Here is a 17,716-nt window from a genome sequence, read left to right on the forward strand (position 1 = left end):
TGGTTGGTTTGACCACGCGAACCTGTGTGCAATAGCATTGAACTACCTCAGTGAGAACGTTCTACGCATGCGTTAGAACGGCATTTTTCCAAAGCGTACGCCTGGTTTTACCCCCTCCCCCCAGCGTACGTTTTGTACGCTCGTGAAAATGCCGATAAATATGGACGACCCCTAAAGAAAACTCAATAATTTGTACAAGTGTAAAACTTGTGCATTATCTAATATCGTCACTTACGAATTAGAAAGCGACATGCAACAAAATTATAAATCAGTTCACTTAGTTACTACAAATAGCAAACTGTTGCTGTACTGACAGCCCATCATCAGCTTCACCACCTACACTTTATCCAACACCACACTACTACTACGCTCAAAACCATCAAAACCACTACCACTACCGCCACCTTAGCCACAACTATAACCACCAGCAGCACAACCACTGCAATCACAACCACAACCACAACCACTACCACAACCGCTACCACCATTACCGCCACCACAAACAATACCTAAACCACCACCACCACTGCTACCACAACTGCCACCATCAATACCACAACCACCACTACCATCAATACCACAACAACAACCACAACCACCACAATAGCAACAGCAAAACCACTGCCACTACCTCCAATACCACCACCATTACTACTACCACCACCACTATTACCACCACAACGACAACAAAGAAACATTGCCATTACCACCACTGCCACCACCGCTATTAAAACCACAACGACAACCAACAACACTAATGCAACCACCAATACCACAACCTTTACAACCACTACCATTACCACCACTGCCACAACCACCATTATCATCATCAGTACAAACACTATATAAACCACTGCGACTCCCACAACCACCACCACTGCCACCACAACTGCTACCAACAGAACCAATGCCACCACCATTATCACCGCCGCTACTACAATCACCACCACTATCACTAAATACTACCACCACCAGCACTAGCATAACAACCACTACTACTACCACCAATACACCAGCAACACCATTACCACCACAGTCATCACCACCATCTCCACAACTACCACAACCATTACTAGCAACACCCCACTTACACCACAACACCCACCACTACCAGCATTACCACTCCTACAACCGCCACAAGGGCCGCCACCACCTCCAACACCGCAACCACAACCACCACCATCATCAATGCTACAACCTCCATTACTACCACTGCCACAACCACCACAACCGCTACTACTACTAACACCACAAACACTGTCACTACCACCATCACCATCACAACAACCACAATCACTACCACTACCAATGCCACAACGACCATCTCCATTAACATTGCCACCACTACCACCTTCACCATCACTCCCACTAACAGCATCACCACCACCACCACCACCACCACCAGTAACAGCACCACTATTGCCAACAATGTCAACAACATCAACAACAACAACAACAACAACAACAACAACAACAACGACAACAACCACAACAACAAAAAGCAACAGCAACAACAGCAACAACAACGACAACAACCACAACAACAAAAAGCAACAGCAACAACAGCAACAACAGCAACAACAGCAAACACTAAACGGTTAAAGCAAACTGGAACATCAGCGCAGTAATTCTGGGTTAATAATTTTTAATATAAATTAAAACAAATTTTGAATAAGCTATAATAATTAATAATTACTCTTTATAATATCTTGAATAATTTCTGCAAAACAGTATTGTTTTCAAATAATACACATTATGTTTTTGATATACTCTGCATTTCACCATACCAACGCTTCCTTCTAGTACGGTCCAGATACTCACAGAGTGTTGTAACTGACTCTGTGACTGTCAGAGTATATTATCGTTTAAAAAATGCATGAGCACTACAACCATAATCTAAAAAGCTTTTTCCAAAGTTTATTAATAATCCGTTATTAACACCTTACAATTATTTGAAATTATATATAATATTAGTTACTAAATTATTAATAATTAATTATTAACCCTTTACAATCATTTGACATAATAAATAGAATAATAGTTACTAAATTTGAAAAATTATCAAAAATGTGTGGTCACGCTTTCTTTTGTAATAACAGTGTATCAGATCAGCAAACGTGCCTCTGACGTCAGTCTATCAGACATAAGCAGCTTTCCAGCATCGAAAATAATTGATTGCTCTATAAGAGCAAATGTCAAGGGAAGTTGAACAATGAGGTGTCACTGTGTTCTCATGAATGAGACACTTCACAATAGTTTAGTAGTTTACAGTTTGGGACATGCAATACAGTTTGTCTTCGAATTTTGAGTATCGTGGAAATGGCGGTTTTGTGCCAAGGATGTTTTCTAGGTAGCAAGAGCTATGAAGTCATCATATCCGGTAAGGCGATGTCAACTAGCACTTGCGTATCAGTAATAGAACAAAGTGTATTATTCTGACCCTCAGACGTCTCTTTGCAGCCCCGAACTTCCAATTTAATACGTAAACACTTGATCCGCGTACGGTACTCGTATACGCATGTCAACATAATTAGCCATAGTGCATGTGGCCTCTGTGAATCTAGCCAGCGGTAGACTGACGAGTGGAGTTAGTTCACCTACAGGAAATAGCGAATTGTAAAGGCACGATTGGCCAGACTGAATAAGTGATCGTTGATCTGACCCTGCCTTTACAAGAGCTCAGCTTTCTAATGGTATGCGTAATCGCTCTTACCTCCCACTTCCTACAGCTCTGTGAGTCTTCCCACTCTACGCAAAATCAGAGCATGGAGTTATTTCACGTTTCTCACCTTTGTCAACATTGAGAATTCTTAATTCTGGTTTCTCCCCGGCGTTTTTATTCAGCCCACTCTCAAGTGCGTTGGTCGAAACGGTTTGAGCAGCTCGTTCAGAGTAAGTACCGTCGATGAAAATATCTGAAAACATAGCAGTCTATCTTTACTGTGTACTAGCGACTTCCACGTGCCCGCAAAATGGCTTACAGATGACGAAGCTCATTTGTTCGGGAGCATCACGTGCAGCCGTATGGCTGTATTGATGAGATGACACGATGAAGTGTGTGATGACAAGTGACACATAGATATTCATCGTATGCGAACAGCGCAGACACAATTGGCGTTTAAGTACAAAAACAGACGTTTCACAATGACATTGTTTACACAGTTGACTCGTAAGGTGTGTCTTCAAACCCAAAAGTCCCGTACTGAGAGCAAGTCGCTTATTGCTCAACCAGAACCGCCAAAACCACTCCAGGTTAGCAAGAGATAGATGAAACGGTTTTTAATATTTTTGTTGCAGTCACACTACATGTATATTACATTACACTAAAACTTACATTTTTATTTGATCGGTTACATTCTAATTACTAGGTAAATTGATGTGGTAATAAATGCAAAAATACTTATAAGAATCAACATTTCCAATGACATTTCCGTTGTTTCCTCAGTACTATGCAGACATTTGCAGCCTTTGTATTACTGCTGTCAAGCCATATTACACATTTCCGTCTATTGACTCTTTGCCACTGCAAGTGCTTCTACCATAATGTGCATTGTATACGTTCAACTATAGAACTGACGTTGATTAAGATATACAATTTAGGATACGTTTACTAATAAACGACTCTGTAGAATGTCTTTCTTAAACATACTGGACAGCACTTCGTTAACTAATGTATGTTTTATGTTTTTCGTTTGTACACATATAATATCTAGTGTACCATGGTGTATGATACTAAGTTGTAGATATCAATTTAATCTGGTAATGAGACATTAATGTATATTATGGTAAAATTTTTTAGTGAAACCTCGCTACATTGTCCAAGCATTTATGTTTGCACCACCTTTTCTAGTCCGGATCTTCTACTGGTATAGGTATGCATGTATGAATATGTAGTTGGTGAATAAGTACACGTGTCAAGAAGTGAACGTGTCTCGTAAAATCTTAGTCTCTAATCCCTCATTTCTAAAGTTCACGTTACGCCTCGCCTCTGTAAATAACGAAATTTAAGATAGAGAATCACACGACAAAAGGCAAGCTAATTACTTAAGCAACGCAACTAATATGAAATTAGACAAATCCCACCAGACGGTAACTCTGAGTTCCCGTATATCCCAACACTGGTGTCGTAAACCTCATTTACAGTTTGAACAAACAATTTGTTTGTTTCTATTATAAATCAGTGGATTGCTTACGCTGTCTCGTTTGTCTCTTTCCTCCTGGATTACCGGCTGGTGTGATTTGACTGAACATATATTATTTGCGTTGCTAGGTAGTGCGTTAGTGTTATACTTAATTAATCCTATATTAGGTCAATCATAACCCTAACCCAGGAGATCTCAATCGACAGAAGTGTGACGCTGTGAGGTCAAGACGACTTTCCTCATTTCTGTTTGATTAATAAATCTCACCGTTATTAATTAATAGCCTTACGGTAAATACTAGCATATAGTACAGGCACGTTGCCAAAGTAAATATCAGCGCTCTCATCAACATGTTCATTATCGTCAACTTCGCCGTCAGCCTTTTCCTCGTTAGTTAAACGTAAGACTCGCCATCGTAATTTCTAACAGAATGTGCAGCAGCGACGTCGTTAGCCTAAATAGAATAGCAACGATAATTTTATTTTGATTTCAAATGTATTCCAATTTTTACAAATTACCATATTTGCGATTCCACCATTTTGATTTTTGGATTGTCTTCGCCACCACAATCTTTCAAAGACCGCAATACCATATGACGCCAACGTCGTCGTGCATAGGACAATAAATACTCCTATCAAGTCGGTCAAGTGAACGTTGTCGACGTCCGTCCAATTCTTCACACTGATTGCAGACTTGCAGTCGGCCCCGTGAAGCCACTTCTCCATAAACGAATGCATCGCTCCCGACTCTCTCATCTTCAGAATAGAATTGGAAAATTGAGACTCGTACGGCATGCCCTGGGGCATAGCCAGACCGTAACCGTGAGGGTTGAAAGGTCTACCAACCACTTCAGTGTTGCACGGCCTGCGAGTTGCGATGTAGTCCAAAATCGGTTGATCCCAAATGAAAACGTACTCACCGTCGGTCTTCTCCCTTACGCGGCGAATCGCTTCGTCTCTAGTCTCTACCAATGCCTCTTCCGTATTTGTTATGAAAGTATTGATGCGCTTGTGGATGAGAATTGGAGAGTTCGCAAAGAACTCTGTTATTGATGTATCTCTAACCGTTCCGTAAACAATTTCCGTTTGCGCCGCTAAGTCGTCCAGTGAGGTGATACCGTCCTCGAAACTCTTCACGGTGAGAAACGCGGCCAAATTGGCAGTGTAAGTTGATATTATTACAAGACAGAAGAAGAACCATCCACCCACCAAGATTTTTCCTGATATTGAATATACATTCTCCGGACCTTGCTGCATTGCGGACGCATAAAGAAGCCACATTGAATCTTCGGCTGCACGCAAACCCCATCCTTTACCATCTTCGTCGACTTCAGAATTATTAGATTTGGCATACGGGCTGATTCTTTGGACAAACAAAAAGGATAACCAGATGAAAATAAAACTACAAACAATTACGACATTTGTAGAAAGGTCGAACGGCTTGAGAAACGCCCAAACGACTGTGCTCAATTCTTCGTCCTTGTGCCTCAAAAGGCTATATCCTACGTCAATGTAGGGCCTAGTAAAATGTATGTATTGAGATCGCAGCACTGTTATTGCAAATGCTGCCGCTGCCAAATCAGCTTTCTAGAAAACAAAAACCAGTATGAAGCATGTAGAGATCACATTGCAAGTTGACATCAACTTAAACAACATACAACGTGTAGCAGTTCCTATTACAAAGAATCTTGTGTACTGTATATATAGTGGTTTTACTCTTCGACATAAAACAGATGTTGTCTTATCGCACCTTACAAACATTTGATTTGCATTTTAGCGCGCAGTAGGTTCTGTTCTACAATCGTTGGTTGGAAAAGTGATTTCTCACAGTCAAACAGAGGCTGGTAGTGGGCAAAAGAGAACGGACCGAATTATATACAATTATTTTCTGACCAATAAGTACACCCTTGGTTTTGTAGAGAACTCAGCTGTATAATTTGGTTCTTGCACTAAATCATTGCATGGTTTACGCAGTTGCGTAGTCGAGCTTCGTAAATAAAAGGGATATAAGTATCAAGCAAAGGCGTAGCATAACCTCTAGAAATGGGGGGCAAAACTTCGAGATGCTACGGTACACGCCCACTTTTATCGACACGCCCACTTTTATCGACACACCCACTTTTATTGTCTTCTAATTGACTGATACATGCTATAGAAAAAGTGGCAGAGCCAGACTAGAAGAAAGGGTGGTGTATATTCGACAGTAAAATTTCTCTAATCCGAACCTCGCTAATCTGAATTCTCTCTAATCCGAACCTTTGGCGCCCTTCCTTGCGTACCCAGATCCTATTGGACAGGTTGCAGTTATGCGCGTATCTAGCTATCTTAAATCTACACTGTCACGTTATTTAGAAGTACATGTAGTCGTTGCAGCAGTGTCCTTTACCACAAACATCAAATATGTGTAGAGACGTAAATGCGCAAGTGGTCTGGTATCCGAGCCAAAGTCTGGACCTCCAAGACTTTGGGTTTTTGGCATTTTTGATAATTCGAACAATTTGCTAGTCCGAAAGGGGCTTGGCATGGGGCTGTACGGATTAGCCAGGTTCTACCGTATATACAGCTTTGTGTGATGACCACGCCTACAAATGATTGGGCTATATCTCAGTTTAGCCCATTCCACGCTACGCCCCTGTGTCACGGCGCCATTTCGAAACAGTTACAGAATTCGTTGCAAACAAAAAATAATTTTGCTTGTTTCTGGCACTTTCGTACGCTTTGGACTCATTGCTTAGTGAAGAAGTCACTCTGTTATTTGCTCATCAGGCTCTATCTAAGCTAGTCTTCTCCTAGATTTTATGTTTGAGGTCTGACAATTTTTATGTGCATGCAGAAAGCAACCAAATCAGAATCCAGTGGCGGATCCAGATGATGGCGCGCGGCCCCCCATTTGGCAGTCTTTTTTCTTTTGCTGTAGCCTGTCTGCTGTAATTGTGTATTGCCCCACAGTGTATATGTATTATCTAGGCATTCACTTGTGTTTCCTGACTGCAGCACTTCGCTGATAAGTCGCAAAATTCTTCCATCATGCAGATCAGTTGCAGTTGTTCTGCAGTCTATTATTCATGATCTGTATCATACCTTTTGTCAAGACTTACTAATAGCGAATTACGTCAGGAATATCATAAATTTTAACTTGTGACGTCACAGATATCCTGTCATTTTGCGCCCCTCCTTTGCTAAATCCTGGATCCGCCACTGGAATCTTATGGCATCAGTGATGTTGTCCTTTGTTCAGTGAATTCCATGGCTTCTACCCTACTTCCTAACCACGCTTTAAACAATTCACATAATACCAAAACGTTCGAACAAGTCCCCTGACGTTGTTTGCGCGGAAAAACGTTCGCCAAAGTTGTAATTAGAATGTTTCTGCTTTGGCTGCATGAAAGCGCTTCAGTATATCATTTTCTTTGAATGTGTGCACAATATTTAGGTTCGACTAGATTTTGTGCACCCTGCATTAATATGATTATTCTAACAACAGTGAACTCGACATAGACAGATGAAGATCTTACGCATTCCATTAGTTCGCCCACCATTCCGTTGCCGACGTCAGTTTCATTGTCTACAGTACCGTACTTGCCATCAGGCGGTTCGTAGATCGTGTACTCAATACCCAAGTCGTCAACAAGCCACTCCAGTATGTCAATAATGATGCCCGTGTAGTTGCCATGATGAGGGTCAGGGTATTCTTTGTTGGGATCCCATATGACAAAAGGAGGTTCCTAAACATCGCGCACACACAACTGTACTCAATGATAATTAGAGTACATAATTATAATTAGACTTTAGATTTGCAATTACACCAAATACGTAAATAGCCACACAGACCGAAAGTGCTTCAATCCTCGCAATTCGCGAAGTCACGTGACATTAGTCTCGTCTCGTCTCGTCTCTATGGCTCATAGCTGACAAATTCTTTTTAATTAACTTAACGAAATATCGCGTTTAAAACATAGAAACGTTTGTCAAATTACAGATATGAACTGCAACATTACCTTAATTGTTACTACTCGAAATGAACGCCCAGCAGGTGCGCATCTAAGGAGTTCTCGTCGGTGGCGTTTTTCTTTGAATGTACTTCTTTCGGCGTCAAAAAGCGTCAGCTCTTGTAGCCATTCAGATCTGCTGCTGTCGTACATTCCAATCTGACAGTAATAAAAACGTCAAATACAGTACAGCGTTGAAATATTAAGTAATTATTCCATGACGCTCACCGTGGCAACAAGAAATTGACTTATGTCTAAAACTTTGTAAATAGCTGGATAGATGACTGTCGACGAATAATCAAAACGAATTGTTCCGCGAATGCCTTCAAGCTGTGCCTTTATAAAGCATAGTGTTGGAGTACCATACACATATCTTTCTTATATGAAGTATGACGTTGATGCATTCAAAAATATAAATTTTGCAGTCTAATAATGCTTTAGGAAAGTAGAATGTGTTAACCTACGATTTCAAAACAATGCATTAAAACACTATAAATTAATTTATTTGATTACTTACTAAACCGTCAAATACATGTCACTAACATACAATTGTTAGCTGTTCTATACTGGAATCTCTCGATTACCTAGTCGTAGGTCTGTTGAGTTGTGTCATTATTGGCACAAGAGATCAGAGTCTTCCGACCTTTTCCTTTAAACTATAGACAATAGACGATATTTGAACAGCGGCAGACCTTTCCTTCCAGCCCGTAGCGTGCACGACTGTAGCTGTTACATCAGTTCAGCTACCTTGGTACATCCTCTGAATGACGGAGGACATACAAATAGAGCCGGTGTTGAAGTCTGCTAATATCCCACTCCTGTCACCATGTAGTAGTCTGCCGTTGTTAGTCTCTCAATTTTTAATTTTAATAGTAATAAAACATAAAAGTGGCTATCTCAACAGTTAATATCAACCAATTTAATACTGCAGCAACTACTAAGTTAGATAGTTGCCTAAAAGTTTCAACAAACAGCAATATGTTCCAAGATTTAAGACCAATGTCATTAATATTAATTACACAAACTTTGTACAAACAGTTATAAATTTTTCTAGGGTTTTTTAGATTTAGCCGCAATATTTAGTAACGTAGTTAACACGCACAGTGGTACCTTGTTAACAGCATCGACAAAGAATTCTCGATCCAGCAATTTGTTGTTAAACTGAGATATTACTAGATGTCTTGCGACAATTAGTGAGTCATAAAAGTCGAGTACTTCAAGCTAATAAGAGATACGTACACAATTTAGCTTGGATTACCAATGGTACATGTAATCTAGAAACTCATATCACCTGTTGATGAGTTGTAGAGGGACAGTGTTCCATACCCTTACAGTACGGCATAGAACGGTGTAGAAATGGAACCTCTTGAAGAAGAACGTTCGAAGAGGAACTGTGTTGTACAGCAACTTGCAGACCATATGTCGTCCTCTGCGATGCCGGCAGTTCACAGCCAACTCCATTTTGAATCTGAAGTACAATCAAGTCAATCAAAACAATCTCCTAATTTTTTGTGGAACAAAATACTATTGCAGAATACAAAATAAATATTAAACAATTTTAATAATTTTTTTATTATAGTATATAAAAAATTACAAAATATGTAAATTTATAAAATCATAAAAAAAATTTGTAACTACAATAGATTGGATGCAATTAAAGATCTGCAATGATGAACAGAGAACAAAAGGCACATGCATTTGATTTTTAGGCACCACTGATTTATACTATAACTAACTCGTAAAAAAATTTGACGAACATCTTGTTACGTGACTTTATATCGTTCTGTCATAGTTATCACTGAGCATATAATTAACACCACTTACTCTTTGTGTTAAGGTCTCAGTGATAAACCAAGGCGTCCCAGAGTCTTTCCCGATACTTTTAGATTTCAGGCAGAGCAACTAAAAAGCAGAATAAGATTTACTTCCAACCTTTGTTGTCTTGAGACTGCTGCACACATATGCATCTAGCAACGACACCTTGCTCACGACTTCAGAGCATACGCAACTGTGGCAGTGAAGTAACACAAAATCCGAGTCTCTCCCAACGATCTTCAAGTATAAATTTGTTGTATTTGTTGCAGCTTCTACCGAGATAACGTTCCGCATATCGAACGTTCTTTTACGTTGTAAGAGACGTTCCAAGAACGCATCTAAAGTGTCAAAAACCGTCTCAACATGCAGCACTAAATGTAATTTTGAAGTTTTACCATCTTGCTTGTCACCAACAAACAGAGCTGACGTCCAGTTCATCTTGCTCGCTACAGCAACTGCAACTGGAAGCTCTGTCATGGAGTTGCGCGAGAAAACTGAGTAGATAACTAATGAATTGGGTTGATTATCGATGTTGACAGGAACCGACAACACTGGTGTGTTTCGAGCAATGTGTTGGGGTAGACACTTTTCAGATAAATGAATAATGAGTAATTTACTAATGAGATTACAACTCAAATCTGGAAGAGAGATAACATATTTGTTACAATTGGTAAAGTAACTTTGGTCAAATAAAACAATAGGCATCAATTACATCAACTATATACAAGGTCACAATCTAAATTTTTCAACTTTTATATTTAATTTTTAGTTATTAGTTAACATTATTATCTTTACATGTTAATTGAGCCTAAAAATTATGTAAATATGTAGCAAAAAAATTGAAACTTTAAAATTTTTATAATTAAGTATGGCTTTCTAAATCATCTTAAATTACAACTTAATTACAAGTTAAGAAATGATAAAGGTTAGTAGAACAACAAACTGCTGTGATACTAACAACACAACAGCAACCGTACACCCACCAGCACAAACAACAAAAGCAACAACAATTATAGGAGCAACAACCACCACAGTAGCCACAAACACCAGAACAACAGCAAACACTTAAATTATGCATCAAAGCAAATTGAAAATACCACCGCAGTGATTAAATTAATTAAAACATAAGCATTACAAATAACAAGCTGAAAAATCTAACCTTAATTAATCAATAATATTAATTATTATTACTTTACAATGTCTAGTAATAATACAAATAAGCAGCTACTAAAGGTCTGTCACATATTTCATGCATCGTAAATAATGGCATTGTTTAGAAAACTAATTGTCACGTGACGATTAGAGATTAGTAGGCGTGTCCTACGCCGTCACGTGGAGGCGAAACCATGCATAGTCTACTACTTGTAGGTTACCGTTCCCTGCTATTTTGCACTTGTCCGCGTTACTCACCTTCTTTGTCAACATTAGATATTCTAAATTCCGGTTTCTTTGCAGTGTTTCTACTTAGCTGAGTTTCAATTGCTCTGATCGAAACCGTTTGAGTAGCTCGTTCAGAGTACGTATCGTCGACGAAGATGTCTGAAAACATAGTGATATATCTTTGCCTTACAGGCCGGCGACTTAACTCCACATCTCGCAAAAAAGACTTACAGATGATTCCTTGCTCGGTGACGTCGCGTGCAATAGTAAGGCTGTGATGAGATGACTTGATAAAGAGTGTGATGACAAGTGCGACGCAGATATTCATAATCTTTCAGCAGTGCAGACGTACTACTACCATTTACGTGTGAAAGTGAAACTTTTGTAAAGTCCCGTATTACGAGTAAATATCCCAATAGACTTCTCGTTAGGTACTCACTCTAAGCACAATAGAGTGCTAAACCCTTGGCTAATGTACATGCACACCATATGGCGCTAAGACATTTGTACAGTGTATGCAAGGCAACTGAGGCTCAAGATCGAGCCACCAACGCTCATGAATTTGACATCATTGAAACTCCCCTCACGTGGTGGTTACGCCTACCGTTACACAGCTTTCCGTCTAACCGCAATCATTTAGGTTGTCGTAATGAGATGACCCCAGAGCCAAAACAAATCAGTAATGTTGGAAAACATGCACATACAAATACAGATTAATGAATATTAGGCGTCTTTGTTTGGTCTGACTTTGAGCTTACTTACAGGTCAGTCGCTTCGTCTGACAAACAGAAGCTGTTATGCACAATGCACGTTCCCCTTCGCAAATTCCAGCTCCAAATTTCTTTTGAAGACGACACTAGTGATTTTGCAACACCGCGGCTCAGCCACGCACACCGAAAATTCAATGTCAGACAGCAGAGCCACTATGCAGAAACAACGTGGAACAAGCCAAATGTTGCAAGTTAGGTACAGCTACATGTACAGCATCGCGCCTGAATTGCCGTCTGGTTGTTGTTGGGAAAACATGCACGTGCAAATGTAGACTAGGCGTCGTTTCTATGTGCTAACCCTTAGAAGACTAAACACCATCTACAGGACGGACACCCGATGGCTGAATTCTCGCAGCTACCAAACAAAGAGAGGTAAAGCCTCTTAATGACATCAAGTTCTTCTATTGGTCGGTAATGACACCACTTCTTGTCTATTGGTCGGAATTGCTTCATTTGCATCTGCGCTAATCGAGTATAAATACGGTCTCACGTCGGACGACTACTAAACTCTTAGCCCGGATATTCGGGCCTCGGGTAATTAGAACCGCAAAGTCTAATTCAGGCTGGCTAACAAATGATAGATGAAACATTTTCCACAAATCTAATGAGTACCCAACTGTGTGTGTGTGTGTGTGTGTGTGTGTGTGTGTGTGTGTGTGTGTGTGTGTGTGTGTGTGTGTGTGTTGGTGTGTATATATTATATTGGTTCTCGTGGTGTTACCATTGTGAAGGTATGTTACACTTTGGGAATTCTTGGATCAAGTCATCTGCAGGAGTGCAACAAGGGGATCCCCTTGGTCATCTACTATTCTCCTTTTCTCTCTTTGTTATGGAGTTTTTTGATGACCTGGGTCCATTGCCAGATTTGAAGCTGAAGTTATGGTATTTGACGATGGCTCTTTCCTTGGCCAGCGAGCTTCAGTTGCTTGTCTCTTGGATGTCTTGTTATCAAAGGGTCCCTCCTTTGGTCTTCATATCAATTTGAACAAATGTGAGGTCTTTTGGCCCTCTGGAGATCAGAATTTTCCCAAATTTGCTACTGAAATTCAGCGCAGTGTTCATGTTCATGGTGGTGTTGACTTCCTTGGTTGTCCTGTATATGGATCTTTCTCATCTGTTACTGAATTTGTTTCCCAACGAGTGGTCAAGATTTTGGATTGGCAGGACCGTTTGACAGCTTTAGAGGATCCTCAGGTGGAACTTCATCTTCTCCGCAGCTGTTTGAGCCTTTGCAAGCTGAATCACATCATTAGAACGGTTTCTGGCTTCAAGATCAATGATGTATTGATGCAGTTTGACAGTGGTCTTCATCACAGTTTAGAGGCTTTCTCCTCTTCTTCGGTCTCTAACCTGGCATGGAAACAGGCAACTCTTCCAGTTCGTTTGGGTGGTCTAGGTCTACGTGAGGCCTACATCTTGCAAGTCTTTTACCACCTACTAGTTCTGTCTCGTCCTCTGTTTCTTCTACACAACATTCCTTCCAGAAGGCTCTGGATGATGCTTTGAGATCCAGCATTAAATTCAGCCTTGTTAGTCTGTGAGAACAGGCACGTTTCAGTGCGGTCGCACATCCTCATGCGGGGGCTTGGTTGAGGGCAATCCCCAACTCAAGTCTAGGCCTGGCCATGTCTCTGCGTGAATTTGTGACTTCTTTGCGTTTGCGTTTGGGAATTCCGGTTTTTCCAGCACCCCCACACTCAGTCCGTTGTGTGTGCGGTCATGAATTGGACATTTTTGGTGACCATGCTCTTGGCTGTGGTCCTCTTCGGATTAAGCGACATGATGCCTTATGTGACGTCATCTTCCACTGGTTGCTCTTAGACAACTCCAATGTACGTCGAGAACAACGCTGTTCCTCTCATTCTATGACAAGACCAGGTGACGTTTTCCATCCCGAATTTTCCCTAGGTAAGGCTGCTTATTTCGACATTTCCGTGAGGAATTCGTTCACTCCATCTCACCTTATTAATGCTGCCATAATAGCTGCTGCTGCTGCTGAGGCTGGGGAAGTGGACAAAGATAAACGCCATCTTCCTAACGTTTCAAGTTATGGCTGTTTGTTTTACCCTCTTGTCGTGGAATCATACGGAGTGTGGGCTGCACATAGTCTGGAGATGATGAGATCAATTGTCAAGAAGTCTCTTCTATCATTTGGCTTGTCTCTGGGCCAAGCTTCCAGGCAATTTCACGAACAGTTATCTGTTCGCTTATGGCAGTATAATTCAAGACTGATTAGTGACTATCTGCCTAATTATTATGACTTAGACTGTTTGTGCTTCCGTCCTTAGGGCGGATATGTGTTATCTGTGTTATCTGTATTATATACAAATATATATATGCGATCAGCTATATATATATATATTGCAGATAAAAACTACGCGTCCCCTGCCAAAGTTGGCAAATACCAAAAGTCAAACTCAGTGTCAAATCGCAAACTAGTGCAAATCATACGTGCGTTAAACTGAAATAAGCGAACTGAAAGCTGTTGCAGTGTGTTACTGACTTCCTTACTAAATCTTATTCTGCTCTTTGCTGTGGTCTTGGACGCGATAATCTTCAAAGTGGCAAGACTGGAAGACGTCCACAAACCAAGAGACTCCACTATTATTGGGTAGAAGTAATCTCCTGCGGCATTGACTTCGCTGTCGTGTCGATGGTCTTTCTCTTCTTCACCAGCCATTGCAGCGGCTCCAGCAGAAATGGCGGATTTAGCGACATACGCCGGCTGCACGGTGTTTCTTTTCGAAACGTCGAAATAACCTGGTCGTCCATCAGCGAAATCTGGATGAAAGATATCTCCAGGGCGGCTATTGCTGTCTGGACCACAACGTTGCTCGAGCTGAGCGCCTTCGTTATCCACCAGTAATGCGTGATATATGATGTCCCTCAGTGCATCGTGGCGTTTAGAACGTAAAGAACCGTGACCACATCCAAGAAGATGGTCGCCAAAGCAATCAATTACACGCCCACAGGAACAACGTATTGATTGTGAAGGAGAAATAATCGGAATTCCAAGCCATAGCTTCAGAGCAACTGTAAATTCATGCTGAGCCATGGATAGGCCTAACTTAACGTTTGGAATGGCCCGTAACCATGCTGCAGCATGAACTGACGACTCTGTGTCGAGACGCGCCTTGTCTCGAAGACTGCTTGTGTCTTTAAGGGTGGAGAGCAATGCGTCATCCAGCTGCCTCTGCAATACACGTCGAGACTCACCAGACGAGTTATTGGAATGACCGTCCGCTCCGTAACTAGCCAGGACTTGTCTATAGCGGACAAGGGCGTTTTCTTTACCTGGGATGGATATCAGCGTACAAGGTGATTCGACAAACATTGGTGACGTTGGAACTAACACATGTGTAGGCAACTTCTTGTTCTGGACTAGAAGGCGTGTTGAAAGCTCCCGAGAAGCTTGACAGCTACCAAGAAAAGCGGCAGCCGAAGTTGTAGCTGCCTGTCTCAACCCCAGGCCTCCCATGCGCATTGGTAGAGCAGCTTCCTGCCAAGAAGCATCAGGCAGAGAAGTCTTAGTTATAAGTTCTAGAGAACGTCGTGTCCCAGTGTCAAAGCGTGTCCAATGGTGATCAGTTGTGCCCGGAGGAACTGTTCTGAGAAAATTGTTGATCTTGCAGAGGCTGAGGCAACTGCGAAGTAGATGAAGCTCGACTTGGGGGTTGTTCAATTCTGGCAGAGAGGTTTGATTTTCAAGCACACTGTCAACCCTTTTGCCTACAATGGCACTGTAAAAATCATCCGTTCCACAGACGGGTGACCCAAGCAGCTCAACTCCGGTATCTTCAATGCAGATGCGACGGATTTGTGATGGAAACTTAGGAAATGATTGATCACCTTACGGCCAACAGACTTCGCACTTCTTCAGGTTGAGTTTTAAGCCAAAAGACGGTCCACTGTTAATCAATGAATTCAAGAACGAAGAAACAGCGTCTCTGGTCCCAACAAGGGTACCGTCATCAAGATACCAAACGTGAAGAAAAAGTCCATCGATTGGACCAATGGTATCCAACAATTGAAGGACTACAAGCGAGAAAAGCAGAGAACCCAGAGGGTCATCTTGCTGCACTACAGTTGTTGACAAAATACGATGTTGACCAAATCTTAATTCTCCAAATAGTTGTGTAACACCACTGCACATAGGGAAATAAATCAGGCAAGTCTTCCTTGACACGCTCCAAAAACGATGAACGGTCACATTCATGAAATGCATTTTGCATGTCTACTTTAAAACAGCATAGATCATCTTTGTGACCTTCCTCCTTGAAGACAGTACGCAATGCATGAATTGCAGCTTCCAATCCTCCCTTGGTTCCAACACCCACTTGACCATATGGTAGCAATAAATCTGGAAGACGAGATTTTGCAGCCGCCCAACAAAACCTGCTAGCTAAACGACGGATAACTTCCCCCCACTGCTATTGGCCGGTAACCTCCCGTTTTCTTGCGGAGGGTGGTCAGGGGAGCTCCTACCAGCCACGGAGATATGCTGGCATTCAACTTTCCAGAAACAATAAATGACATTAATCTAGTGAGCTGATCCAAAAAAGTCTGCGTAACTGGAACAACAGAGCCTGCAACTGCCTCAAGTAAATGCTGAGCTCGAAGTTGGGATCCTCCTGGACTTGTGCCTCTGGGAAAAGCCCGGAGGGCAGTAAGAACAGCAATGGAATCAATTGCCAGAGGAGCTGGTAAATCTTCAGAAAAAGCTGGTAGATCATGCTGCGGATGACGTTGAAGAAGGTCTTGAAGCGCATCAGGATCAGAATGAGGTGCACAACCTTGAGAACCCAAACAACGCATGCCATCACTATATCGACCTTCTTCTGCAAACTTGATAGCTCTGCGCACATTGTTTCTTCTTATGGAGTCGCCATCACAAGTAGTCTCACGAGGCATTGCATCGCTTCTAGCTTCCTCCCATAATTCGACCAGATGCCCCTCCCGCCACTGGTGCAGGCGACTGAACAACAACGACTTGACAACATGTCTCTTCTTCCTCCCCCTACGTGAAGGAGCTCTGAGGACACTTTTTGAAAACATAAACAGCCTCACAAAACCCCAAAGAACATCCGCATAAGCATGACGTAATTTCACGCTCAATACTTCAGAGAGAAGAGGTCGCACAGACCTGGGAATGTGAGAAACAGTATACACTGGCAGGGTTGAAATTTCGTTCATGACAGCATTTAAAACATCAAGATATTTTCCATCCGGTGAGAAAAGCAAAGCTGCTGCTTTGATATATATATATATATATATATATATATATATATATATATATATATATATATAGTCTCTTCAGTTAGATCTGTTTCAGCGTACAATCTTGTTCCTCTTCAAAACAGGTTTGGCAATATTATTTGGGACTAGTGTCCAGTCACATGACTACTATTTGGAGAGTGTACGTGCGCCTTGTGTCTCAAATTGACTTTACGCGACATCTTGCTTTCTAAGATCTTTAGCTTATTTTTTAGCCAATTAATTTTTACCCTTGGTTTGATGCGAAGTTTCAACTGAATTAATATCTACAAGTCAAAGGCGTCACGTGGGTCTCAAAAGTGGGAGTTTGTAAATAAAGCTTAACATGTGATGTCATAGAAAATTTA

The 17,716-nt window shown here is 41.3% G+C and overlaps 1 protein-coding gene across 2 annotated transcripts; it reads right to left on the reverse strand.

Moving 5' to 3' along the window:
• Window positions 1–4,388: 4,388 nt before the first annotated feature.
• LOC134181077 (glutamate receptor ionotropic, kainate 2-like) lies at window positions 4,389–11,681 on the reverse strand. 2 transcript variants are annotated; one of them, XM_062648280.1, is made up of 12 exons: window positions 11,557–11,681; window positions 11,356–11,484; window positions 10,341–10,583; window positions 10,111–10,283; window positions 9,955–10,032; window positions 9,422–9,598; window positions 9,241–9,351; window positions 8,359–8,466; window positions 8,140–8,289; window positions 7,657–7,866; window positions 4,661–5,728; window positions 4,389–4,596 (listed from the first exon to the last, which is right to left on the reverse strand). In XM_062648280.1, the coding sequence occupies exons 1-12, from the start codon at window positions 11,651–11,653 to the stop codon at window positions 4,537–4,539; spliced, it is 2,604 nt and encodes an 867-aa protein (XP_062504264.1). In that variant the 5' UTR covers window positions 11,654–11,681; the 3' UTR covers window positions 4,389–4,536. The 2 variants fall into 2 exon arrangements, with proteins under 2 accessions (XP_062504264.1, XP_062504265.1); XM_062648281.1 differs by lacking the exon at window positions 9,955–10,032 and having other exon boundaries at window positions 10,063–10,283.
• Window positions 11,682–17,716: the final 6,035 nt, after the last annotated feature.

Source organism: Corticium candelabrum, chromosome 6 (genome assembly GCF_963422355.1).
Source record: "Corticium candelabrum chromosome 6, ooCorCand1.1, whole genome shotgun sequence".
Taxonomy (NCBI): domain Eukaryota; kingdom Metazoa; phylum Porifera; class Homoscleromorpha; order Homosclerophorida; family Plakinidae; genus Corticium; species Corticium candelabrum.

What these genes read in the sequence shown, in the direction of transcription:
- LOC134181077 (XM_062648280.1), bottom strand. Translation starts at nt 11,653, where the DNA reads ATGAATATCTGCGTCGCACTTGTCATCACACTCTTTATCAAGTCATCT. An exon ending in TTGTCGATGCTGTTAACAAG is followed by an intron (nt 8,467 to 9,240) that starts GTACCACTGTGC and finishes TGCTTTATAAAG; the next exon opens with GCACAGCTTGAAGGCATTCG. An exon ending in GTCAATTTCTTGTTGCCACG is followed by an intron (nt 8,290 to 8,358) that starts GTGAGCGTCATG and finishes TATTACTGTCAG; the next exon opens with ATTGGAATGTACGACAGCAG.